Genomic DNA, 26,523 nt, shown 5'->3' on the forward strand with positions numbered 1-26,523 from the left:
CAAAGTGTTGGGATTAAAGGCGTGAGCCACCATGCCCGGCCTACAACATGTACTTTGAGAAAATGTATGTTAAAATAAATTTATGCTGCCATAAAATAAGGTATATAGTATGATTATAAGATCTTTGAAAGGGCATTTTGAAAACTAAATTTTAAGCTGTATATTACTACCACCTATTTTGAAAATTCAATCGTAAAATTGAGAATTTCAGAGAAAACAGCTACTTTTAATGATGGTGAAGACTCAGAGAGGCACAGTGACTTTTCAAGGTCACAGGGGTTGTTAGTAACAAAGTGAGAATAACTATAAACAAGTTATCTACAGCCAAGATGAAATACATCAACAATCTATAAAAGGGTTATTAAGCAATAAGAAAATGATTTAAAGCACTGACAAGTGAAAGAAAAACAAAATTAATATGCAATTACTTACAGCAAGGGAAGACGTTTGTAGACAAGCATTTTTAATTCTTGGTATCAAAGCATTTTTCATGGATGGGTAGTCTATAAGATTTGCAAAGGTTGGAATGATGTTTAGACAGAGCTCCTATCAAGAAAATAAACTGAATCAATATTAGGGAAAGACTCATCTTTTCTCTCCGATATTATAAAGTTTTGCATTTGCATGGCTAAACTGTCATATAGTTTGAAATAAATTTTCATATATATTATTTGGTCCTTTCAACAACTCTTTGAATAATGAATGGTTATAATCACTTTTCAGTTTTACAGATGAGAAAAAAAGCTCAGAAGACATTACTCAAAGTCATACTAGGTCATAATAACTAGTGTATGACATCCAAACTCCCTGATCTCATTCCTAATCTCTTTCTTTGATAATACAAGTCCTCGTTTATCTTTAAATAACAAGCGAATATAAGTTTTGCTATCTCTCACAAGAAGAGAAAATCAAGTATGAAATCATGTAAAAATACCCCTCTCAAGTAATTCTCTTAGCTGTTACATATATCCATATGATAAAATACAAACACTTTTTAAAAAAAACATATTGAAAAGAGTGTTTAATTTTTTTTTTTTTTTTTTCTTGAGACAGGACCTTGCTCTGTCACCCAGGCTGGAGTGCAGTGACGCAATCATAGCTCGCAGCATCAACCTCCCAGTCTTGTGTGATCCTCTGGCCTCAGCCTCCTGAGTAGCTGGGACTACAGGTACACGACATCACACCCAGCTAATCTGTTTTTTTTTTTTTTGAGAAGGAGTTTTGCTCTTGTTGCGCAGGCTGGAGTGTAGTGACATGACCTTGGCTCACAGAATCCTCCACCTCCCAGGTTCAAGGAATTCTCCTGCCTCAGCCTATTGAGTAGCTGGGATTACAAGGGATTACAAGCACGTGCCAACACACCCAGCTAATATTTTGTATTTTTAGTGGAGATGGGGTTTCACCATATTGGCCAGGCTGGTCTCCAACTCCTGACCTCAAGTGATCCACCTACCTTGGCCCACGCCCAGCTAATTTTTCAATTTTTTTGTAAAAACAAGGTCTCACTATGTTTCCCAGGCTGGTCTTGAATTCCTGAGCTCAAGCAATCCTCTCACCTCGGCCTCCCAAAGTGCTAAGATTACAGGCATGAACCACTGAGTCTGGCCTTAAAAGAGTGTTTAATAATTTTTAGAAGAAAACTGAGGACAGAGTATTACATAATCCCAATTCTTTTTTTTTTTTTTTTAGTTTTCTTGTTTTTTTTTTCTTTTTTGGAGAGTCTTGCTCTGTCACCCAGGGTGGAGTGCAGTGGCAAATTCATAGCTCACTGCAGCCTCCTGGGCTCAAGTGATCCTCCTCCCCAACTCAGCCTCCCAAGTAGCTGGCACTACAGGCATGCACTGCCATGCCTGGTTAATTTTATCATCTTTTATTTTTGGTACAGACAGGGTCTTACTATGTTGCCCAGGCAGGTCTCAAATTCCTGGCTTCGAGGGATCCTCCCACCTCAGTCTTCCAAAGTGCTGAAATTACAGGTGTGAGCTACCACACCTAATCCCAAGTTCTAAAATGTGTAGGTACCTGTGTCTATCTGTAGGCTTAGGAAAAAAGACTAGATGGATATATCTGAAAATGTTAACCATAGTTATCTGTGAGAGCAAATTTTAATTTCTTTTTTTTTGTATTTGTAAGTACTTCCAAATTCTGAAACTTAAAGCAAGCATAACTCAGAAATGGGGGAAAAAAAAGATTTAAAACATTCTTGTTAACTAATGTGGTGCCATAGTAGAAATAACTGGTAATTCTGGGAATAACAGGAAAACGGAGGGATGATTGGGGGCTAGGGAACTAAATGAGAAAATGAAAAGAAGAAATGGCTTGAGAACTAACTGGCTAAAGTACACACATCTCAGGCAGTTTATGAGAGATGATCCTTGTAGCAAAGCATAGGAGAAGGGACCACTGAGGAAAATGGAAGCACAAATGTGAATTAGGAAGGATACTACTGAAAGTACTGGCAAACTTCAAGACATCCATTTATAGTTAGAAGACAGAAATAAATTAACTACTAAGAATCTGTTATCAGAACACTGGATATATTTTATTTGCTTTAACTTATTCTTAGGCTTCCAAAAGGCAAATGTAAGAGAGTTAATTGTTTGTATCCACTCAGAACTATTAATAACTAAGTGATTGATAAAATTTAAAAATGAGCCAGGCATGGTGGTGTATGTTCCTGTGGTCCCTGCTACTAGGGAGGCTGAGGGAGGATCACGTGAGCCTGAGAGAGCATGGGAGTCAAGGCCACAGTGAGCTAAGATTGTGCCACTGCACTCAAGCCTGGGCAACAGAGTGAAAGCCTGTCTCAAAAAAAATAAATAAATTAATTAATTAATTAAGGACCACAGATGGGAGAAGAGAATGGCCAAGTGTAAGCAGTCAGTGGGACACTACGTTCCTATGTTCTCGTAAGGAGCTTCCTTACAGAAGATCAGCCTTTAAGACAGAGAGACAGAGACAGGCAGACTTATAGGAAAGGACCCCCTAACACCTGTATTATTAAAAAGCGACTGGAAAGTGCCATGCTATCCAATCAAACTCAGAGCAGGAGGTTACAAAGAGGCAAATCTTAAATTCTGTCTAAATCACTTAGCTAACATAGGGGAGAGCTCGCTCCCGAAGAGGAGACAGGATGAGGAACTTTATTTATTTATTTATTTATTTATTTATTTTTGAGAGGGAGTCTCGCTCTGTCACCCAGGCTGGAGTGCAGTGGCACGATCTCAGCTCACTGCAACCTCCGCCTCCCGGGTTCAAGCAATTTTCCCTGCCTCAGCCTCCTGAGTAGCTGGGATTACAGGTACCCGCCACCACACCCAGCTAATTTTTGTATTTTTTTAGTAGAGACGGGGTTTTGCCATGTTGGCCAGGCTGGTCTTAAACTCCTGATCTCAGGTGATCCACCTGCCTTGGCCTCCTAAAGCACTGGGATTACAGGCATGAGCCACTGCACCCAGCCCAGGATGAGGAACTTAATAACAGCCGGGATGAGGAACTTAATAACACGAGATTGAAAAACACAAAATCAAACCTCAAAGGAGTCTAATTAGCAAATTCTCAGAAACTTCTGTTTATTTTACACTTTATGATGGGTGGTGGGTGGCGGCAATGAAGATAACTTCGATATCCATTTAAAAGGTAAAAGGTAAATTTCAAAAATTGTGTCTGATATACATGTTTATAATGCCTCTTTTTAAGAACTCTACCCTTTGCAAACCATCTTCTACCTGTCCAAATGTTTTCAGAACCATCTCTAGCCTCTTAAATATTTTTAATCAAACTTAACTTTAAAAATTTCAATTTAAAAATGAATTTCAGATGTTACTTTCTAGCCTACTATTTGCAAGAACCTTGAGGAAAAGATTTCTTATTTCTTGCTTTCTCTAGGATTCTCCTAATTGTTTAGATATGCTTTATCAACTAAACAGTGCTAATTTCGTGACTAAAGACTTACACTGAATGATACGAGAAATGCTGGTTTCCCCAACCTGGCCAACATGATGAAACCTCATCTCTACTAAAAATACAAAAAAAATTAGCCAGGCATGGTCGCCCATGCATGCAATCCCAGGTACCTGGGAGGCTGAGACATGAGAATGGCTTGAACCCAGGAGGCGGAGGTTGCAGTGAGCCAAGATTGCGCCACTGCACTCCAGCCTGGAAAAAAAAAGGAAGAAATGCTGGTTTCCAAATCCTAGCAAAGTTACAAAGTCAATCTGAATTATATACTACTTCAATAAAATACTTGCTGACACTTATTGGCCAAACTAACTATAAAGAAAAATGGATTTCATGTCACTTAATCTTCCCCTCCCTCTTCTTTAATATCACTAAATATAAAACAAGTTTGGCTGCACAGAGCCTGTGGGAATGTTTTGTGAGGCTATAATTCACAATTTCTTTAGAAAGAACTAAGAAATAGAGGTAGACACACCTTCCCCACTCATCCATGTCATTTGGACAAAGGCAGCATACCCTCACCTTTAAGAAGGCAAATCTAATTATAAGAAAAAAATGTTAACATCAACCTCACAGCCTTGAAGAAACGAAATAACTTAGCAGACAAAGACTGAATTAAGTCCAAAAAGTGACCTTAAATATGTAGTATTAGGTTCATATTAACTTTGGAGTAAAGAACTTTAAAAAAATCCTATTTTATTAAAATGTCTATACTAGCAGAGACTATAAGCTTTTACTACAAAACCATCCTGCAGAGAGATGTTCTTAACATAAGTATGTATTTTCAAAGTGAAAAAACTAAATTACACTTTTAATAGTGATCCGGAATTTCCTTCAGACAACTCATAGCACCAAAATTTTAATTGCAAAGACTATAAAACTAACAGTTTGGCAAAGTATATGGTGTTTTAAGATTGCCTTTGTGGAACAAAAGTTATGACTATACATGCATTAACAATGATCACACTAAATTACTGTCTGCTTTTCCATCTACCTGCTGTACAAATTAACTTCATTGCAGAAGAAACAGCATCTCTACATAGAAAACTGAGTTACCAAGCATGAAGGAAAATTATGAGTATGGGAAAATACCTACTCAATGTTTTATAAGAAAAAGGCACATGTGGCCAGGCACGGTGGCTCAGGCTTATAATCCCAGTACTTTGGGAGGCTGAGGCAGGAGGATCACCTGAGGTCAAGAGTTCGAGACCAGCCTGGCCAAAATGGCGAAACCCTGTCTCTACTAAAAATACCAAAAATTAGCCAGGTGTGGTGATAGGCACCTGTAGTTCCAGCTACTAGGGAGGCTGAGGCAGGAGAATCGCTTGAACCCAGGGGGCGGAGGTTGCAGTGAGCCGAGATCGTGCCACTGCACTCCAGCCTGGGCGACAGAGCGAGACTCAGTCTCAAAAAACAAAAAAAAAAGGAAGAAAAGAAAAAGGCACATGTATCTTCAGAATTTTTGTTCATAATTATCAGTTTAGAAAGAAGCAGAAAGAAGAAGGTATACAATAATACAAACTACAATATATCAAATCTTCTTCCATAATAGTACATTTCTGATAAATAAAAGCAACAAATCTACCTTATAATGCAGGTATTATGTACACAGACTGATTACTTTTTCACTTACAATACACTGATTCTTTAAATTAGGAGTGAATATATTTTAGTTACAGTATTTCAATAATGTGATTCAAAAGATAAATATATTTACTATTGAGTTATGTATTTTATGACTTAAATCCAAAATGTACTTTATACCTCTTCTTCTGCTTTAAGAATCAAAATCATCATTAAAGAAAAACAAAACAGATACTGTACCTGGATCTGAATGGAAGGAGCTTCTAGTGCTCTGTAAACCATGGGTAGAACACTGTTCTTTATCTCATCAGGAGGGGTTTTGGTTAGTAGCAAATCCATTTTTTGTAGGAAAATTAACAAAATCTGTTTAGAAAATGGAAACAATGTATTAAAACCTGGAATCTTTAAGAGATTCAATATATGCCAAATGTAAAGCTTCTTCAAAAGAATAACTCATATATTTTGACACTCACCATGTTGCTAGCCTGAAGGCGTGGAAGACAAAAACATACAAATCAAGTCTCTTACATTTCTGGAGGCACAATATTTAACATCTGCTCTGAGTTTAAATGTTAATTAAATAAAGACTAATCTCCTCTCACATATCTACAGTAATCTATCACTTGCCCACACATACCAACTATCTGGAAAGCTACAGGGTAAAAGAAGCCTGTAAAGTGAGATATCCCAAAGAAGTAAATTCCATCACTTGGCTTCTATGAAGCTCAAGAGAAAAAGAGAAAGTACAGAACTGAGAAGGAGTATAAGAAAAAATTCTAGACGCCAGGTGCAGTGGCACACACCTGCAGTCCCAGCTATTTGGGCGGCTGAGACAGGGGAATTGCTTGAGCCCAGAAGTTAGGTCCAGCCAAGGCAACATAGCAAGACCCTATCTCTTAAAAGAATTTTTTTTATTTTAGAAAAAAATGTTTTTGAGTTGTCCCTGGTCATTCTTCCACATACCTAAATTATAAGGAACATACTGCCCCTTCTATTTATACAGAAATTAGTTTTGCCAAGACTCAGCGAAGAATATTCGGAAGAAATTTTTTTTTTTTTTTTTTTTTGAGACAGGGTCTCACTCACTCTGTCACCCAGGCTGGAGAGCAGTGGTGCGATCATAGCTTACCACAGCCTCGACCTCCCAGGGCTCAGGTGATCCTCCCACCTCAGCCTCCTGAGTAGCTGGGACCACACAGGCAGGCACCCGGCTTATTTTTGTATTTGTTTGAAGAGACAGGGTTTCACCATGTTGCCCAGGCTGGTCTTGAACTCCTGGGCTCAAGCAATCTGCCTGCTTTGACATGCCAAAGAACTGGGATTACAGGCATGAGCCACTGCACCTGGCCCAAAAGGTATTTTTAACTGGACAACTAAGAGAAAAAAGAATGGAGGTAAATAAGAATTCAGATTATAGGTTCCTTAGGGTACTATCTTGACTGATGCATAGCTTAGGAACAATGGCTCCACCAACTTTCCCTCATGACACCTTGACCATTTGGGGGAACCCTGTCACAGGCTACAGCTCCCTCACTTGTTCTTTCCCTAATCCACAGAAACTCTCGCCTTACCACCACATACTTCCTTCTGTTCCCCTCCTTTCAAGGGAAGGACTACAAAGAATCATAAAACCATTAAATTAGATAGTTGATATATAACTAATAAGCTATTCCTATACAGTGGTAGAAATATGTAATAATACCTGCTATGTGCCAGAAAATTTCATTTAATTTCAACAATCCTTTTCATTTTAGAAATGAGGAAATAGAAGCTTTAAGACGGTAACGACGCAAGTCATACTTCAAGTAAGGAGATAAAGAAGCCCCAATTCAACCCAGGTGTGTGACCGTACTGCTCTTAAATCCAACATTACCTTGAATCTAGCAAATACATATTATATACATGAGAGACTGATTACTTTTTTCACTTACAATACACACACACATTATTCCCATGGTGCTGTAAGCATTTTCCTATTCTAGTGGAAGTAGTTATTAGCAATAAAATGGAGAGAAACTACTGGCACAAAGCACCTACATATTAAAGACTTAAATAACAAAACAATCAAAAATACTTCAAATACTTCGAAGTGCAAGAGCAAAACAAATATTTATTTTCCTAAACCTGTAACTTTCTACAAAGTATACATATGGTACCTAAAGAACAGTATAATACACGCAAAATTTCATTGCAGTTTATTTTCTGAGATAGTAACTTATGGAGAGCTATAGACATTTAACTGCAAAGTTCTATCATAATTTTAAAAATAGTTTGCTTCAAACATGTAAAGCAGCTTTCTGACTAATGGAAAAGAAAGTCTCATACACTTACCTCAGTATTTTTTAAGTCATATATTCATTCCTTTTGTTTTCAGTGATAGTCACCATCATAAATAACAGTAGATAAATACACGAAAATATCTATAAATACCTGGATTGGCTCTTGCTGCTTAAACACAGGGCCAAGTTCAGGTAGAATTAATTTGACATATTCTTCTTTAGTGCATTCCTCAGCAATAAGTAGAACATTGGGCAAAACAAAAGGTACCATGTCAGGGTTTACAAATTCTGAAGTCAAACAAGGCAAAATTCTCTGCACAATGACACGCTGAAAGGCAAAAATGTTTTTTATAAAAAAAAAACTTATTAAAGGTTTTTAGTATTAGTTAACACTAAAGTCTAAAACCTCTAACCCCTTTAGGTAATGTGACCATACAATTTATGGTTGAAACTGGTATATTTTGAGAGTAAAGTGGGATGCTATTGCTAATTATGCAAGGATAAATAGCATAAACTGGAAAGGTCATGGGTAAAAGGGGACACACGGTCACCCTACCTGTAGGAAACTTTCCCTAATTATTCTCCACTGCTATGTTTGTTTCTCCTCTTAATTACTTCATTACTTATGATTCATACCACACGACATAAACACTATCATGTACTGTTAACTGTTTCATACGTTAACCCTAGCTACACTTACTATAAGGGCCTGAGAGCAGGGACAATATTTTATGCCTCCTCTACTCTCCATAGCATCTAAGTAAAGTGTCAGACAAACAGTAGGTAACTAACAAATATCTGATAGATTAAACACTGGAAATGTTTTTACAACCAGGAATTATTAGTATTCCAACCAGTGCCTCTTCAGCATTCACCAACATTTTAAAAACTGTATTACACTCATAATAAGTCAGAAAAGGAGTAAAGGAATTGGAAAGGCTAATATCAATAGAAGTACCCCTTTAACTGCTGGTGAGACAATGAACTCCACATGACAGCTTATGGACTCTTCTTCTGACCTTTAATGTCCAACTGCTGTTTCTGCCTAGTTAGTGTCCTAAATTTTTTAGCCTATTTATTTTTGGACCATGCAAAAAAAGGTCCACGGAACTTCTGGCTTCAGTAGGCAGTGTTTTATAGTCATTTATGTACCTCAGGCAAAGTTATATTATTTCCTTGGAAGAGTTATGGTAGTAAGTCAAAATAAACTTTAACTTCTAAAATCCTGATTATTAATAAGAAACTAACAACAACAAACCTTGGGCAGTTTTGGTAGAACCTTTGGCAGTCCTTTGAAAAACTGTGATTTCTGAAGATTATCTCTTTGGAATAAAGTATCAAAATATTGCAGTGTTACTGCACCAACATCATCAAAGAAGGGAATCTAAAAAAAAAATGGAAATAAAGTATTTTGATAAATGTTAAATTGAAAATACTTCTCATATATGAAACAGTCACAATATGGTAAAAAATATACTCAGAAACATTTAGCAAAATGCTGAAGATCACCTTAGAAATTCTAATTATAAAACTTTGAATAAGAAAATAAATTATTTTTCAAGTTCAAATCTTTGGAATCTGTACCTGTGAATTGGCTGGGTAAAAACTTTCTTTTATGTAAGTCTAAAATATTGAAAGATTAAATAAAATAATTCGAAGGCATAAAAATGCCAGTTATTAGTTAAAATCCATGGTTGGCCAGGGCACAGTGGCTCATGCCTATAATCCCAACACTTTGGGAGGCCGAGGCAGGCGGATCACCTGAGGTCAGGACAAGACCAGCCTAGCCAACATGGTGAAACCCCGTCTTTACTAAAAATACAAAAATTAGCCAGGTGTGGTGGTGGGTGCCTGTAATCCTAATTACTTGGGAGGCTGAGGCATGAGAATCGCTTGAACCTGGGAGGTGGAGGTTGCAGTGAGCGGAGATCGTGCCACTACACTCCAGCCTGGGTGACAGAGCGAAACTCTGTCTAAAAAAAAAAAAAAAAAAAAAATCCATGGTTATATGAGTGAAATAAAGGACTGAATTCTCTAGGAGTCTAGAACATCTGTTTACTTAATTGTGACTGTTAGCACTCTTCTTATTTGAAATCTTAATTTTCTATTAGAGCAATTATGTACATATTTGGCTGTGTAAGATTAAGCAAAGTTGAATATTTAATACATTCAAGGATACAGATGTTATTTGGGGCTATATCTGACTGTTGCTTTAGAAGAACTTAATCTCAGAACAGGGATCTCTGGGGAAAAACATTTTTTTAAAACCCAAAAACTTAATCTACTTCAACTCATTTTTTGTTCCTCTGTCTTAGGCAGAAATCCACATGTACTCACCTTTGTCATTTGATCTGCATCTGGTCTTACAGTTGGAGTTACATTTAACAGTAGCTTTACATGTTCACGAACTTCCTCAGGTATATTTGTAAGTGAACTAGATCCTAAACGACTCAACTATTCAAAAGAGTGATAACATTAAAGGAGTATAGAATACTTTAAAAGATATATACACTTAAGAAAACATTTAAAAATTTACTCAATATTTTACTACAAATATACTGACTACATTTTAAACAAATTGTTAATTCTATTGTTGCAAAACAAAACCCTTATCTTTAATACCCAAAATTGTTTCTATTCCTACGGTAAAATGTTCCAGTATTTATATTTACTCAAATGCCATGACTAAAGTTCTAGTAACAAATTTTAACTAGTCCTCTCTATTTATTTGAAAAAAAATATTTTTTTGAGACAGGGTCTCACTCTGTCACCCCAGGCTGGCATGCAGTGGCACAATCACAGCTCACTGCAGCCCCAAACTCCCAGGCTCACGTGATCCTCCCAGCCCGATCGGCCTTCCAAGTAGCTGGGACTACAGGCATGTGCCACCAAGCCCAGCTAACTTTTTGTATTTTTTTTTTTTTTTTTTTGTAGAGAAGTGGTTTAGCCATGTTACCCAGGCTGGTCTCAAAATCCTGGACTCAAGTGATCCACCCGCCTTGGGTCTCCCCAAGTGCTGGGATTACAGGCGTGAGCCAGCACACCTGGCCTAGTCTGCGTTACTTATAAATTTGTTAAAAATATAATAAATTATTAAGCTGATCTTATACAAACTTAAAATGAGATACTCATGTCATTTAGAGAATTTCCTGAACACACTTTGGAAAAAAATCAGACACATTTAATAAATTTTTTAATGCAAGCAAATTATTTATAGGCAAATACCTGATCCAACTGCCTACTGAAACTCTTGTAAATATCTTGCTTGTTGACTTCAAATATAGGTTTCCCTTTATTAAATACAGCATACATAACAGTTCCTAAAGAATACATATCACTGGCTGTTTCACAGCTCACAGAAAGTATGTATTCAGGAGCCAAATATTCAGGATTTGGAAGACACAATGAAGGTAAATTTGGGTCCCATTCTTTACAAGGAAACTTAGGCTGTAGTAAGAAAAAGAATTACATGAGTTACTTCAAATTCAACCAAACAACTATCAAGCAGTAGCAATCTATCTTTAAATTTCTACTCGGTCATGCAAGTAAAAATGCCATCACACCTTCAATCCCAAAATTCCCAAATTCCCAAATGTAAAAAAGTTCATGCAACAAACTGAGAAACAAGAACTGTTACAACTGAGATTACTGGAGTCTCTTCCAGAAGACAAATTATCACTGTAATATGTAATACGAACATGTGAAGGTCTGGCTCATGTTTTATGATACACAGGCTTCAAAAGTTGTATGAGCTCAGATAGAGACTGTTGTTTGCAATTTGTTCTTTCACTAATTAGCTATGTGATTTAGTTAAAAAGTTCAAAAGATTACAGTAAGGATTAAACAAATGTGTGGAAGTTTGACCTAGCAGTGTCTGACCCACTTATGATATATATTCAACCAATACTAGTTAGTTCTGATTACCTTAAAAATGGCTGCTCAACTTACAAATCTTAGGTCAAATCATGGGCCCTCTAACAACTACATATAATAAAAACCTATCACCAAGAATCATAAGGTGCCATATCACCAAGGATCTTCTATGCCATGCAGACCCAATCAGTACAAAGCAGAATTGATTTAATGCAGTGTTTCTCTAAGTATGAATGCTTAATCCTAAGCATTAAGAAAAAGTGCTTTGGAAGCAGAGAGGCTGCGTTCAAATTCTGGCTCTATCACTTACCATCTACCTAAATTTAGGCAGGTTCTTTTATTCTCTGAGCCTACTTAACTTATCTGTATTATTCCTATACCCCACTGAGTTATTGTGAGGATTAAATAAGTACAGAGAAAGTGTGTGGAAAAGTGCTTCAATAAGAATGTTAGCTATTGCCATTGCTATTATTATGTTCCCCAAAGAATATTCCATGACCCAATAAACAGGAAACACTGCTAGAGAGTCACATGTGTTATTGCATTTGACATCCTGAGGAAAAAAAAAAACCCTATTTAATCAAATAGTTATTAAATTTATTTAACTCTGGCATCCTTTTCTCAAATAACACTAACTACTGTGGTAGTAATGTGCCGAAGAATACTCTTAAGTGCAATGAACACTAGAAATTTTCTATAAAGCTGTATATCTAAACATACCACTGTACCACATAGCCTATTTCTAGTCCATTCCAGATGCAATCAAAATTTCCCTGGCCTCAAAAATTAGAAGACTAAAATTTTCATTACCTCTTGTTCAGAAGGATTGGTTGATGATACACAAAAATCAAAACCCATTATTTTCCAGGCTCCACTTTTATTCAAAATTATATTTTCAGGAGTAATATTTCCATGCACCATTTTCACACTGCTATGCAAGAATGACAATCCTTCAGAAACCTGTAAATGGAAAAAACACATTTTACACTAAATAAAACTCCTTTCAATTATAATAAAATGTCTCACAAAAATAATAATTATTGCTACTCCTCACAATAAAAGTTTTGCGTGTCAGCTAAAAATCAAATTTCATCATAAATACCAAAGTATACATAGATGTAGTCAATTGCCAGGACAATCTGAAGATTAGTGAGAAAAATCTAGTTATAAAACCAGAGTACACCTATTTATTAAGTTCCTTCCTATATGCATATAAACAGAAGAAAAGATAAAGAATCCTTTGATGTCCAAATTTATTCAGTTCCTGAGTTTGAAAAGTGAGGGAATCTTTGATTCTTCAGTTGCAGACAGTGAATATTAAGATTTTTATATACATATACTTCAGATGGAAATTCAGTTTTCCTAAATAGTATTGTACTCAGTTTTCAAATATTCAACTGAAGTTCACTTATTCTCACATTGGATTAATATTTGGTAATTTTTTTATTTGACCCTGACATCACCACGGAATGTGTCAACCAAAACTAAAGGTTAGATTTCTGTTTCCGAGGAGTAGCTTTTGGCAAGCCAACGCACACTGACTTCCAGGACTTGAACATACATTCCAAAGACATATGAATGGCCAACAAACACATGAAAAGATGCTCGAAGTCACGAATCATTAGGGAAATGCAAATCAAAACCACAATGAGCTCTCACCTCACACCCATGAGGATGGCTACTATTTAAAAAAAGAGAAAATCCAGGCTGCGCACAGTGGCTCATGCCTGTAATCCCAGCCATTTGGGAGGCCGAGGCAGGCAGATCACAGGTCAGGAGTTCGAGACCAGCCTAGCCAACATGGTGAAACCCCATCAATACTAAAAATACAAAAATTAGCCAGGCATGCTGGCGCGTGCCTCTAGACCCAGCTACTCGGTAGGCTGAGGCAGAAGAATTGCTTGAACCTGGGAGGTGGTGGTTGTAGTAAGCTGACATCACGCCACTGAACTCCAGCCTGGGCAACAGAGCAAAACTCCGTCTCCAAAAAAATAAAAATAAAAGAGAAAGAAAAAAGAAAATCCACATCTTTACATACCATGGGGTAATTGAAATAGAGAGAAAAAAATAATAACTGCTGGTGAGGATACGGATAAACTAGAATCTTTGTGCACTGTTGGTGGGAATATAGGTGCTGTGTAAAACAATATAATTGTTCCCCCCAAAATTAAAAATAGAATCAGTGTATGATCCAGCAATTCCATTTCTGGGTAGATACTCCAAAGAATTGATAGCAGGGTCTTACAGAGATGTTTGTATACTCATTTTCATAGCAGCATTATTCACAATAGCCAAAATGTGGAAGCAATTCAAGTGTCCATTGATAGATGACTGGGCACATAAGCTGCTTATAATGTGTATACGCAACTATCATCTATCAATGGACACTTGAATTGCTATGCATATACATATAATGGAATATTATTTAGCCTTTAAAGGGAAGGAAATTCTAACAAATGCTACAACATGGATGAACCTTGAGAACACTATGCTAACACAGGCCAATCACAAAATAACAAATACTGTATGATTCCACTTATATGAAGTACCTAGAGTAGTCAAATTCATAGAGACAGAAAGTATAATTGTGGTTGCCAGGGGCAGGAAGGGAGGAGGAGTTGGAGGAATAAGGAGATATTGTTTCAGGGGCAGAGTTTCAGATTTCTAAGACGAAAACAATTGTGGAGATGTACGGTGGTGATGGTTCCATGACAATGTGAATGTACTTAATGAACGGACTCAAACGTACACTTAAAAATGGTTAAGATGGAAGAGGGCAGAGTAAGATGGCCAAATAGAATCCTACACTGTATGTCCTCCCTGCGCAGGAACACCAAATTTTAAAAACTAGCTGCACACACACACACACACACACACACACACACACACAAATAACCAAAAATCAGGTGAGCACTCACAGTACCTGGTTTTAACTTCGTATCACTGAAAGAGGCACTGAAGAAGTGCTCTTTCATGGCTGGTTAGACAGTCAGTCCTCAATTGCCTACACCATCTCTCCCCAGTCCCTTACTGGGGCTGTACAGCATAGAGACATAATCTGTGCACTTGGGGGACAGCGTAGTGACTAGGAGACTTTATATTGATCTCAGTGCTACCCTGTAACAGCAGAAAGCAAAGCCATGCTGGGCTCGACTAGCACACATGCTCTAAGGGAGCATTTGAACCAGACCTAGCCAGATGGGAATCACCCATCACAGAGGTCAGAACTTGAGTTTCTCGGCAGGCCTCTGCACCATGGACTAAAGTGTTCTGGGGACCTAGATAAACTTGAAAGGCACTCTAGGACTACACAAGGACTGCAATTTCTTTTCTTTTTTTTTTTTTTTTGTTTAATTATTACACTTTAAGTTCTGGGATACATGTGCAGAACATGCAGTTTTTTTACATAGGTATACACACGTGCCATGGTGGTTTGCTGCACCCATCAACCTGTCACCTACATAAGGTATTTCTCATAATGCTATCCCTTCCCTAGCCCCCCACCCCTGGACAGGCCCCAGTGTGGGATGCTCCCCTCCCTGTGTCCATGTGTTCTCCTTGTTCAACTCCCACTTATAAGTGAGAACATGCGGTGTTTGGTTTTCTGTTTCTGTGTTAGTCTGCTGAGAATGATAGTTTCCAGCTTCATCCACGTCCCAGCAAAGGACGTGAACTCATCCTTTATTGTGACTCCATAGTATTCCATGGTGTATATGTGCCACATTTTCTTTAACCAATCTATCATTGATGGGCATTTGGGTTAGTTCCAAGTCTTTGCTACTGTGAATAGTGCTGCAATAAACATACGTGTGCATGTGTCTTTATAGTAGAATCATTTATAATCCTTTGGATATATACCCAGTAATGGGACTGCTGGGTCAAATGGTATTTTTGGTTCTAGATCCTTGAGGAATCGCCATACTGTCTTCAACAATGGTTGAACTAATTTACACTCCCACCAACAATGTAAAAACATTCCTATTTCTCCACATCCTCTCCAGCATCTATTGTTTCCTGACTTTTTAATGATTGCCATTCTAACTGGCGTGAGGTGGTATCTCACTGTGGTTTTGATTTGCATTTCTCTAATGACCAGTGATGATGAGCTTTTTTCCATATGTTTGTTGGCTGCATAAATGTCCTTTTCAGAAGTGTCTGTTCATATCCTTTGCCCATTTTTTGATGGGGTTGTTTTTTCTTGTATATTTGTTTAAGTTTCTTGTAGATTCTGGATATTAGCCCTTTGTCAGATGGATTGCAAAATTGTCCTCCCATTCTGTAGGTTGCCTGTTCACTCTGATGATAGTTTCTTTTGCTGTGCAGAAGCTCTTTAGTTTAATTAGATCCAGTTTGTCAATTTTGGTTTTGCTGCCATTGCTTTTGGTGCTTTAGTCATGAAGTCTTTGCCCATGCCTAAGTCCTGAATGGTATTGCCTAGGTTTTCTTCTAGGGTTTTTATGGATTTAGGTTTTATGTTTAAGTCTTTAATCCACCTTGAGTTAATTTTTGTATAAGGTGTAAGGAAGGGGTCCAGTTTCAGTTTTCTGCATGTGGCTAGCCAGTTTTCCCAACACCATTCATTAAATAGGAAATCCTTTCCCCGTTGCTTGTTTTTGTCAGGTTTGTCAAAGATGAGATGGTTGTAGATGTGTGGCATTGTTTCTGAGGCCTCTGTTCTGTTCCATTGGTCTACATATCTGTTTTGGTATCAGTACCATGCTGTTTTGGTTACTGTAGCCTTATAGTATAGTTTGAAGTCAGGTAGCATGATGACTCCAGCTTTGTTCTTTTTGCTTAGGTTTGTCTTGGCTATACAGGCTCTTTTTGGTTCCATATGAAATTTAAAGTACTTTTTTTTAATTCTGTGAAGAAAATCAATGGTAGCTTGATGGGGATAGCATTGAATCTACAAATTACTTTAGGCAGTATGGCCATTTTCACTATATTAATTCTTCCTATCTATGAGCATGGAATGTTTTTCCATTTGTTTGTGTCCTCTCTTATTTCCTTCAGGAGTGGTTTGTAGTTCTCCTTGAAGAGGTCCTTCGCATCCCTTGTAAGTTGTATTCCTAGGTATTTTATTTTCTTTGTATCAATTGTGAATCGGAGTTCACTTATGATTTGGCTCTCTGTTTGTCTGCTATTGCTGCATAGGAATGCTTGTTTATTTTTTATTGATTTTGTATCCTGAGACTTTGCTGAAGTTGCTTATCAGCATAAGGAGATTTTGAGATGAGACGATGGGGTTTTCTAAACATACCATCATGTTATCTGCAAACAGAGACAATTTGACTTCCTCTCTTCCTATCTGAATACCCTTTATTTCATTCTCTTGCCTGATTGCCCTGGCCAGAACTTCCAATACAATGTTGAATAGGAGTGGTGAAAGAGGGCATTTGTGCCAGTTTTCAAAGGGAATGCTTCCAGCTTTTACCCATTCAGTATGATACTGGCTGTGAGTTTGTCATAAATGGCTCTTATTATTTTGAGATATGTTCCATCAACCCCTAGTTTATTGAGAGTTTTTAGCATGAAGGGGTGTTGAATTTTATCAAAGGCCTTTTCTGCATCTATTGATGTAATCATGTGGTTTTTGTCATTGGTTCTGTTTATGTGATGGATGACATTTAATGATTTGCATATGTTGAACCAGCCTTGCATCCCAGGGATGAAGCCGACTTGATCGTGGTGGATAAGCTTTTTGATGTGCTGCTGGATCCGGTTTGCCAGTAGTTTATTGAGGATTTTTGCATCAATGTTCATCAGGGATATTGGCCTGAAATTTTCTTCTTTTGTTGTAGCTCTGCCAGGTTTTGCTATCAGGATGATGGTGGCCTCATAAAGTGAGTTAGGGAGGAATCCTTCTTTTTCTCTTGTTTGGAATACTTTCAGAAGGAATGGTACCAGTTCCTTCTACCGCTGGTAGAATTTGGTTGTGAACCCGTCTGGTCTTGGGCTTTTTTCAGTTGGTAGGCTATTAATTACTACATCAATTTCAGAATTTGTTATTGGTCCATTCAGGGATTTGACTTCTTCCTGGTTTAGTCTTGGGCGGGTGTATGTGTCCAGGAATTTATCCATTTCTTCTAGATTTTCTAGTTTATTTGCATAGAGGGATTTATAGTATTCTCTGATGGTAGTTTGTATTTCTGTGGGATCAGTGGTGATATCCCCTTTATCATTTTTTATTGCATCTATCTGATTATTCTCTTTTCTTCTTTATTAGTCTGGCCAGCGGTCTATTTTGTTTATCTTTAAAAAAAAAAAAAAACCAGCTCCTAGATTCACTGATTTATTTTTAAGGGTTTTCATGTCTCTATCTCCTTTGGTTCTGCTCTAATCTTAGTTATTTATTGTCTTCTGCTAGCTTTTGAATTTGTTTGCTCTTGCTTTTCTTTAATTGTGACGTTAGGATGTTGATTTTAGATCTTTTCTGCTTTCTCCTGTGGACATTTAGTGCTATAAATTTCCCTCTACATACTGCTTTAGCTGTGTCCCAGAGATTCTGGTATGTTGTGTCTTTGTTCTCATTGGTTTCAAAGAACTTATTTATTTCTGCCTTAATTTCGTTATTTACCCAGTAGTCATTCAGGAGCAGGTTCTTCAGTTTCCATGTAGTTGTGTGGTTTTGAGTGAGTTTCTTAATCCTGAGTTCTAATTTGATTGCACTGTGGTCTGAGAGACTGTTTGTTAGGATTTCCATTCTTCTGCATTTGCTGAGGCATGTTTTACTTCCAATTATGTGGTCAAATTTAGAATAACTGCGATGTGGTGCTGAGAAGAATGTATATTCTGTTGATTTGGGGTGGAGAGTTCTGTAGATGTTTATTTGGGCCGCTTAGTCCAGAGCTGAGTTCAAGTCCTGAATATCCTTGTTAATTTTCTGTCTCATTGATCTGTCTAATATTGACAATGGGGTGTTAAAGGTACTCATTATTATTGTGTGGGAGTCTAAGTCTCTTTGTAGGTCTCTAAGAACTTGCTTTATGAATCTGGGTGCTCCTGTATTGGATGCATATATATTTAGGATAGTTAGCTCTTCTTGTTGCATTGATCCCTGTACCATTGTGTAGTGCCCTTCTTTGTCTTTTTTGATCTTTGTTGGTTTAAAGGCTGTTATATCAGAGACTAGGACTGCAACCCCCGCTTTTTGTTTGTTTTCCATTTGCTTGGTAAATATTCCTCCATCCCTTTATTTTGAGCCTATGTGTGTCTTTGCACGTGAGATGAGTCTCCTAAATACAGCACACTGATGGGTCTTGACTCTTCATCCAATTTGCCAGTCTGTGTCTTTTAATTGGGGCATTTAGCCCATTTACATTTAAGGTTAATATTGTTATATGTGAATTTGATCCTGTCGTTATGATGCTAGCTGGTTTTGCCCGTAGACAGTGGGTGCAGGCCACAGACGGTGAGCTGAAGCAGAGTGTGGCTACACCTCACCTGGGTAGCTCAAGGGGTTGGGGAACTCCCTCCTGTAGCCAAGGGAAGCCGTGAGAGACTGTATGTCCCATGAGGGATGGTGCATTGTGGCCCAGATATTATGCTTTTCCCATGGTCTTTGCAACCCGCAGACCAGGAGATTCCCTTGGGTACCTACACCACCAGGACCCTGGGTTTCAAGCACAAAACTGGGTGCCGTTTGGGCAGACACCGAGCTGGGTGCAGTTTTTTTTTTTTTCAAACCCCAGTGGTGCCTGGAACTCCAGCGAGACAGAACCGTTCACTCCCCTGGAAAGCAGGCTGAAGCCAGGGAGCCAAGTGGTCTTGCTCAGCAGATCTCACCCCCAAGGAGCCCCGCCAGCTAAGATCCAAGGGCTTGAAATTCTTGCTGCCAGCACAGCAGTCTGAAATCAACCTGGGACACTCGAGCTTGGTGGGGGGAGAGGCGTCTGCCATTACTGAAGCTTCAGTAGGCAGTTTTCCCCTCACAGTGTAAACAAAGCCGCCTAGAAGTTCACACTGGGCAGAGCCCACTGCAGCCGCAAAGCCACTATAACCAGACTGCCTCTCTAGATTCCTCCTCTCTGGGCAGGGCATCTCTGAAAGAAAGGTAGCAGCCCCAGTCAGGGGTTTATACATAAAACTCCCATTTCCCTGAGACAGAGCATTTGAGGGAAGAGGCAGCTGTGGGCACAGCTTCAGGAGACTTAAACATTCCTGCCTACTGGCTGTAAAGAGAGCAGCGGATCTCCCAGCACAGCGCTCGAGCTCTGCTAAGGGACAGACTGCCTCATCAAGTGTGTCCCTGATCCCAGTGCCTCCTGACTGGGAGACACCTCCCAGCAGGGGGTCGACAGACACCTCATACAGGAGAGCTCTGGCTGGCATCTGGCAGGTGCCTCTCTAGGACAAAGCTTCCAGAGGAAGGATCAGGCAGCAATCTTTGCTGTTCTGCACCCTCCGCTGGTGATACCCAGGCAAACAGGGTCTGCAGTGGACCTCCAGCAAACTCCAACAGACATGCAGCAGAGGGGCCTGACTGTTAGAAGGAAAATTAACAAACAGAAAAGAATCAACAGAAAGCATCAACATCAACAAAAAGGACATCTACACAAAAACCCCATTTGAAGGTCACCAACATCAAAGACCAAAGGTAGATAAATCCATGAAGATGAGGAAAAAACAGCGCCAAAAGGCTGAAAATTCCAAAAACCAGAATGCCTCTTCTCCTCCAAAGGATCACAACTCCTCAGCAGCGAGGGAACAAAACTGGACAGAGAATGAGTTTGACGAACTGACAGAAGTAGTCTTCAGAAGGTGAGTAAAAACAAACTCCTCCGAGCTAAAGGAGCATGTTCTAACCCAATGCAAGGAAGCTAGGAACCTTGAAAAAGAGGAATTGCTAACTAGAATAACCAGTTTAGAGAAGAACATAAATGACCTGATGGAGCTGAAAAACACAGCATGAGAACTTCATGAAGCATACACAATTATTAATAGCTGAATCAATCAAGTGGAAGAAAGGATATCAGAGACTGAAGATCAACTTAATGAAATAAAGCATCAAGACAAGATTAGAGAAAAAAAGAATGAAAAGGAATGAACAAAGCCTCCAAGAAATATGGGACTATGTGAAAAGACCAAACCTCCGTTTGACTGGTGTACCTGAAGGTGACAGGGAGAATGGAACCAAGTTGGAAAATCCTCTTCAAGATATTATCCAGGAGAACTTCCCCAACCTAGCAAGACAGGCCAACATTCAAATTCAGGAAACAGAGAGAACACCACAAAGATACTTCTTGAGAAGAGCAACCTCAAGACACATAATCATCAGATTCACCAAGGTTGAAATGAAGGAAAAAATGTTAAGGGCAGTCAGGGAGAAAGGTCAGGTTACCCACAAAGCCAATCAGATTAACAGCAGATCTCTCTGCAGAAACCCTACAAGCCAGAAGAGAGTGGGGGCTAATATTCAATATTCTTAAAGAAAAGAATTTTCAACCCAGAATTTCATATCCAGCCAAACTAATCTTCATAAGTGAAGGAAAAATAAAATCCTACACAGACAAGCAAAAGTTGTGAGATTTTGTCACCACCAGGCCTGCCTTACAAGAGCTCCCGATGGAAGCACTAAATATGGAAAGGAAAAACCGGTACCAGCCACTGCAAAAACATACCAAATTGTAAAGCACTGCAATTTCTATGCAACTCTTAGTCCTGGGCTGGGCTTAGAGTCAATTGACTAGAATGGCAAGTGTCCTAGGGAGATCTAGGGAGACAACAGCTGGGACAGATAAGGGAGTGCTTACACCACCCCCCCAACCCAACCCCAGGCAATGTAGCTGGCAGCAACAAAAGGGTCTCCTTCCTTCTATCTGAAGAGAGGAGAGTGAAGTGTAAAAAGGACTTGTCTTGCATTTAGGTAACAGCTCAGCCACAGTAGAATACAGCACCAGGCAGTCTTAAGGGCCCCAATCTAGACCCTAGCTCATGGATGACATTTCTAGACACACCTAGGCCAAAGGGGACCCACTGCCTTGAAGGGAAGGACCCAGTCCTGGCGGGATTCATCATCTGCTGACTAAAGAGCCATCAGGCCCTGAATAACCAATAGTGATACCCACATAGTACACCATGGGTCTTGGGTGTGCTGGCTTCAGGTCAGTGACCCAGCACATTCCCAGCTGTGGTGGCTATGGTGAAAGACTCCTTTTATTTGAGAAAGCAGAGGAAAAGCAGAGGGAACTTTGTCTTGCACCTTAGGTACCAGTTTGGCCATAGCAGGGAAGAGCACCAAATGGGTTCTTGAGGTGCCCAAGTCCAGGCCTAGGCTCTTGAAGGCAATTCTGGACAAATCTTCCGGACAGAAAATCAACAAAGAAACATCAGACTCAATCTGCACCATAGACTAAATGGATCTAATAGATATTTACAGAACATTTCAACCAGTGGCTACAGAATACACATTGTTCTCAAAGAATTCTTGAGTAATGCCCTATAAGCACAGGTAATCGAAGCAAAAACGGACAAATGGGATCACATCAAGTTAAAAAGCTTGCACACATCAAACGAAATAAACAACAAAGTGAAGAGACAACCCACAGAGTGGGAGAAAATGTTTGCAAATGACCCATCTGACAAGGGATTAATAACCAGAATATATAAGGAGCTCAAACAACTCTATCGAAAAAAACCTAATAATCTGATCAAAAATGGGCAAAAGATTTGAATAGACATTTCTCAAAAGAAGACAAACAAATGGCAAACAGGCATAAGAAAAGGTGCCCAACATCAATGATCATCAGAGAAACACGAATGAAAACTACAATGAGATATCATCTCACCCTAATTAAAATGCCTTCATACAAAAGACAGGCAATAACAAATGCTGGAGAGGGTGTGGAGAAAATAGAACCCTCGTACACTGTTGGTGGGGATGTAAATTAGTACAAGAACTATGGAGAACAATTTGGAAGTTCTTCAAAAAACTAAAATTTGAGCTACCATACAATCCAGCAATCCCACTCCTAGGTATATACTCAAAAATAAAAAGGAAATCAGTATAGCAAAGAGATATCTGCACTCGCATGTTTGTTGCAGCACTATTCACAATAACCAAGATTTAGAGGCAAACTAAGTGTCCATCAACAGATGAACAGATACAGAAAATATGGTACATATACACAATGGAGTACTATTCAGTCATAAAAAGGAGGAGATCTTGTCATTTGCAACAACATAGATGGAACTGGGGGGTCGTTATGTTAAGCAAAATAACTCAGGGACAAAAAGACAAACTTTGAACGTTCTCCCTTATTTGTGGGAGCTAAAAATCAAAACAATTGAACTCATGGAGATGGAGAGTAGAGGGATAGTTAACAGAGGCTGGGAAGGGCAGTTGCGGGAGGTGGGGGAAAGTAGGGATGGTTAATAGGTACAAAAACAATAGTTAGAAAAAAATGAATAAGACCTAGAATTTGCTAGCACAACAGGGTGACTAAAGTCAATAATAATTTAATAGTACATTTAAAAATAGCTAAGAGTATAATGGATTGTAATACAGAGGATAAATGCTTGAGGAGATGGATGACCCATTTTCCATGATGCAATTATTATGCATTGCATGCCTGTATCAAAGTATCTCATGTATAAGTATATATACCTACTATGTACCCACAAAAATTAAAAATAATTTTTAAAAATGGTTAAGATGGTATTTTGCCACAATTCTTTAAAAAATACAGCTAAGAGAATGACAAGATAAGCCAGATTGGGAGAAAATCTTTGTAAATTATGTAAATTACGTACTGTGTCCACACGTAAGTCAATAAGAAAGCAATCCCTCAAAAAAATGGGCAAAGTATCTGAAGAGATATTTCACCTAAAAAGATATTCAGATGGCAAAGAAGCATATGAAAAGGTGCTCGCTATCATTATTGATCAGAGAAATACAAATTAAAAGCACTATGAGATACTACTGCACACCTGTTAGAATGACTGATACCAAAGAGACCAAAGATAGCAGATTTTGGCAAAGATGTGAAAAAAATGGAATTCTTATATGCTGCTGATAGAAATTTAAAATGGCACAACCACTATGGAAAACAGTATCATTTTCTTAAAAAGTGAATCATACACATACTATTTGATCTAGCCATTCCTCTCCCAAGTACTTGGTTAATCAGGAGAAACGAATGTGTATGTTCATACAAAAACTTGTACATGAATGTTCATAGCAGCTTTATGCACAGTAGCCAAAAACTAGAAACAACCCAAATATTATTAACAGGCAAATGGACTAGCTGTCGTATATTCATAAAATTACTCAGCAATCAAATAAAAAAAGAATCAACTATTGATACACACAACACATGAATCTCAAATAATTACGTTGGTTAAAAGAAGCCAGACCGAAAAAAAATAGGTACCATATGATTCCACTTATAAAATTCTAGAAAACGCAAATCTACCCACAGTGATAGAAAGCAGGTCAGTGATTTTCTGAGACAAGGGACAGAAAAACTGCAAGGAACAGGAGAGAGGGATTACAAGGGGTATGAGGAAGCTCTTGGGGGTTACAAATAGATGCAGTATCTTGATCATGGTGATGGTTTCACAGGTAAGTATATGTCGAACTTATAAAACCATATACTTTGAATATGTGTAGTTTACTGTATGCCAATTATATCTTAATAAAGCTGTTCAAATGTAATAAAAATAATGTCTGCCCAAAAGGAACTTAGAATCTACTATATAAATTTATTCTATGGTGCTGAAGATATTATTTGTTTTTTTGTTGTTCTTGTTGTTTTTTTAAGACAGGCTCTCACTCTGTCACCCAGGCTGGAGTGCAGTAGCACTATCATAGCTCACTGCATCCTCAACCTCCCAAGCTCAAGCGATCCTCCTGCCTCAGCCTCCTGAGTAGCTGGGACCACAGGTGCATGCCACCATGCCCAGCTAATTTTTAAAACCTTTTTGTAGAAACAAGGACTTGCTATGCTGCCCAGGGTTGTCTCAAACTCCAGAGCTCAAGTGATCCTCCCTCCTCAGCTTCCCAAAGTGCTGGGATTACAGGCATAAACCACCAGAGTCAGCTGTCGGGATATTATTTTGGTAAGCAGGGAAAGGAAAATCTGAAAAAACGAGCATATATGAAAAGGCTAGCCAGGCGTGGTGGCTCACGCCTGTAATCCCAGCACTTTGGGAGGCCGAGGTGGGTGGATCGCGAGGTCAGGAGTTCGAGACCAGCCTGGCCAACATGGTGAAACCCCATCTCTACTAATAACACAAAAATTAGCCAGGCGTGGTGGTGCATGCCTGTAATCCCAGCTACTGGGAAGGCTGAGGCAGAAGAATCGCTTGAAACTGGGAGGTGAGGGTTGCAGTGAGCTGAGATCGCACCATTGCACTCCAGCCTGGGCAACAAGAGTGAAACTCCGTCTCAAAAAAGAAAAGAAAAGGCTAACAATACCTCTTGATATCACTAACTAAATTCCTTAAAGATAAAATTATGAAATACTTTTTCATTTCAATTGAATGTTTTATAAAATTTATTCAGTTTAAGAATCAAAAGGAACCCACTCCATCCACCAACCAATAAGTGACCTCCCAAAGGTTACCAATGTTATCAGTTTGATATATTTAAAATATTATTTAAGCCTAACAACAAACTGCAGAAAAAATTTCCAGAACATAGGAATAATGACTAAATTACTAACAAGAACCAAAAGTTTACATAAAGTATTTTTACATGGTTAATAAGTTTGAAATGCCAAAACCAGTTTTAAAGGAAACAACTCTTTTTTACATGATGAATAAAAATACATACCTGAAGCAAACCATATTTGGTTTCTACATCATAAAGTTTGTAATCCTTAATGTCTGGAGATATAGGGGAAGGTAGATTTTCCCAGTTACCAAGAACATTGGCTAAACTGGCAAAAACTGGTTCTGTACAAAATGCCAAGCAATCCCTGTTTTAAAACAGAAAAAGTTATTTACTATCATATTATTACACATTATCAAAATCAAATATACATAAAATATTAGTGCTCCTATTAAACTATCAATAAGAAGGTAGACTATTTTACATTTGTTAATTTCAGCATAGACATAATCCACTTAAATCAACAAAGTTAGGAGCCTCTGCACACAAATTATACTAGATAAATCACTTTGTCTTTTAAACAAAGTGTTGTGATAACTACGATCTTTTTTAAAACTTAAAAAGTGAGAAAATAAAACACTATTTCAACCACCTTGTTCAAATGATTGATATTCTTTATGGAAAACCAATAAACTAATTCAAAATACTGTTACATTACACTTATGGTATTATCCTTATTTATTAAGGCTGTTAATTTTCAGAATACGCTCAAAGGAACTTCTGGATTTCCCACAGATAACCCTGGAATAGGAGTAGTCAGGAAGAGAGATAAGGCATAGCTAGCTCCAGTAGCCCAGTTCCCACTTCACAAAGCAGCTTTTATCTATTTTATATATCATTTTGAAAGGTGTCATAGTTATCAAATTTTTTAAATTACTGGGCTTTCATGTACAAGAAGATTTATAAACTCAGAAAATGTTAGATATTAACATTCAATGGCCTTACAGTGTAATGATCAAGAGCTCAGGCTTTGAGGACAGACACCTGACTTTAAGTCCCAGCATCCCTATGTGCTGTCTTGGTAACAATGGACACTACTGTTCTGAACCTCACTTCACCCATTTGTAAAATGGTGATAACAGACCCACCATGAAGGGTTAGTATAAAGATCAAATGAGAAAATCATGTAAAATACATAAAGCATGTAAGCTCAATAAGCTTACCATCGCTATTATAATTACCAAGCATTTGCCACCCAAGCCCTAACACTTTAGG

General features: G+C 38.3%; 1 protein-coding gene across 3 annotated transcripts in view; it reads right to left on the reverse strand.

The window, feature by feature from the left end:
* SCYL2 (SCY1 like pseudokinase 2) overlaps positions 1–26,523 on the reverse strand; it is a 72,191-nt gene that overhangs the window by 15,963 nt on the left and 29,705 nt on the right. For all 3 annotated transcript variants that reach the window (XM_032168909.2, XM_032168910.2, XM_058424999.1), the window contains exons 4-11: positions 25,471–25,615; positions 12,507–12,656; positions 11,049–11,270; positions 10,161–10,277; positions 9,082–9,207; positions 7,975–8,151; positions 5,785–5,907; positions 433–546 (exon numbers count right to left, since the gene is read on the reverse strand). In XM_032168909.2, coding sequence (XP_032024800.1) covers positions 433–546; positions 5,785–5,907; positions 7,975–8,151; positions 9,082–9,207; positions 10,161–10,277; positions 11,049–11,270; positions 12,507–12,656; positions 25,471–25,615 — 1,174 coding nt within the window. The remainder of the gene's footprint in view (positions 1–432; positions 547–5,784; positions 5,908–7,974; positions 8,152–9,081; positions 9,208–10,160; positions 10,278–11,048; positions 11,271–12,506; positions 12,657–25,470; positions 25,616–26,523) is intronic.

The sequence above is a fragment of the Hylobates moloch genome, unplaced genomic scaffold (assembly GCF_009828535.3).
Source record: "Hylobates moloch isolate HMO894 unplaced genomic scaffold, HMol_V3 SCAFFOLD_12, whole genome shotgun sequence".
NCBI lineage: Eukaryota > Metazoa > Chordata > Mammalia > Primates > Hylobatidae > Hylobates > Hylobates moloch.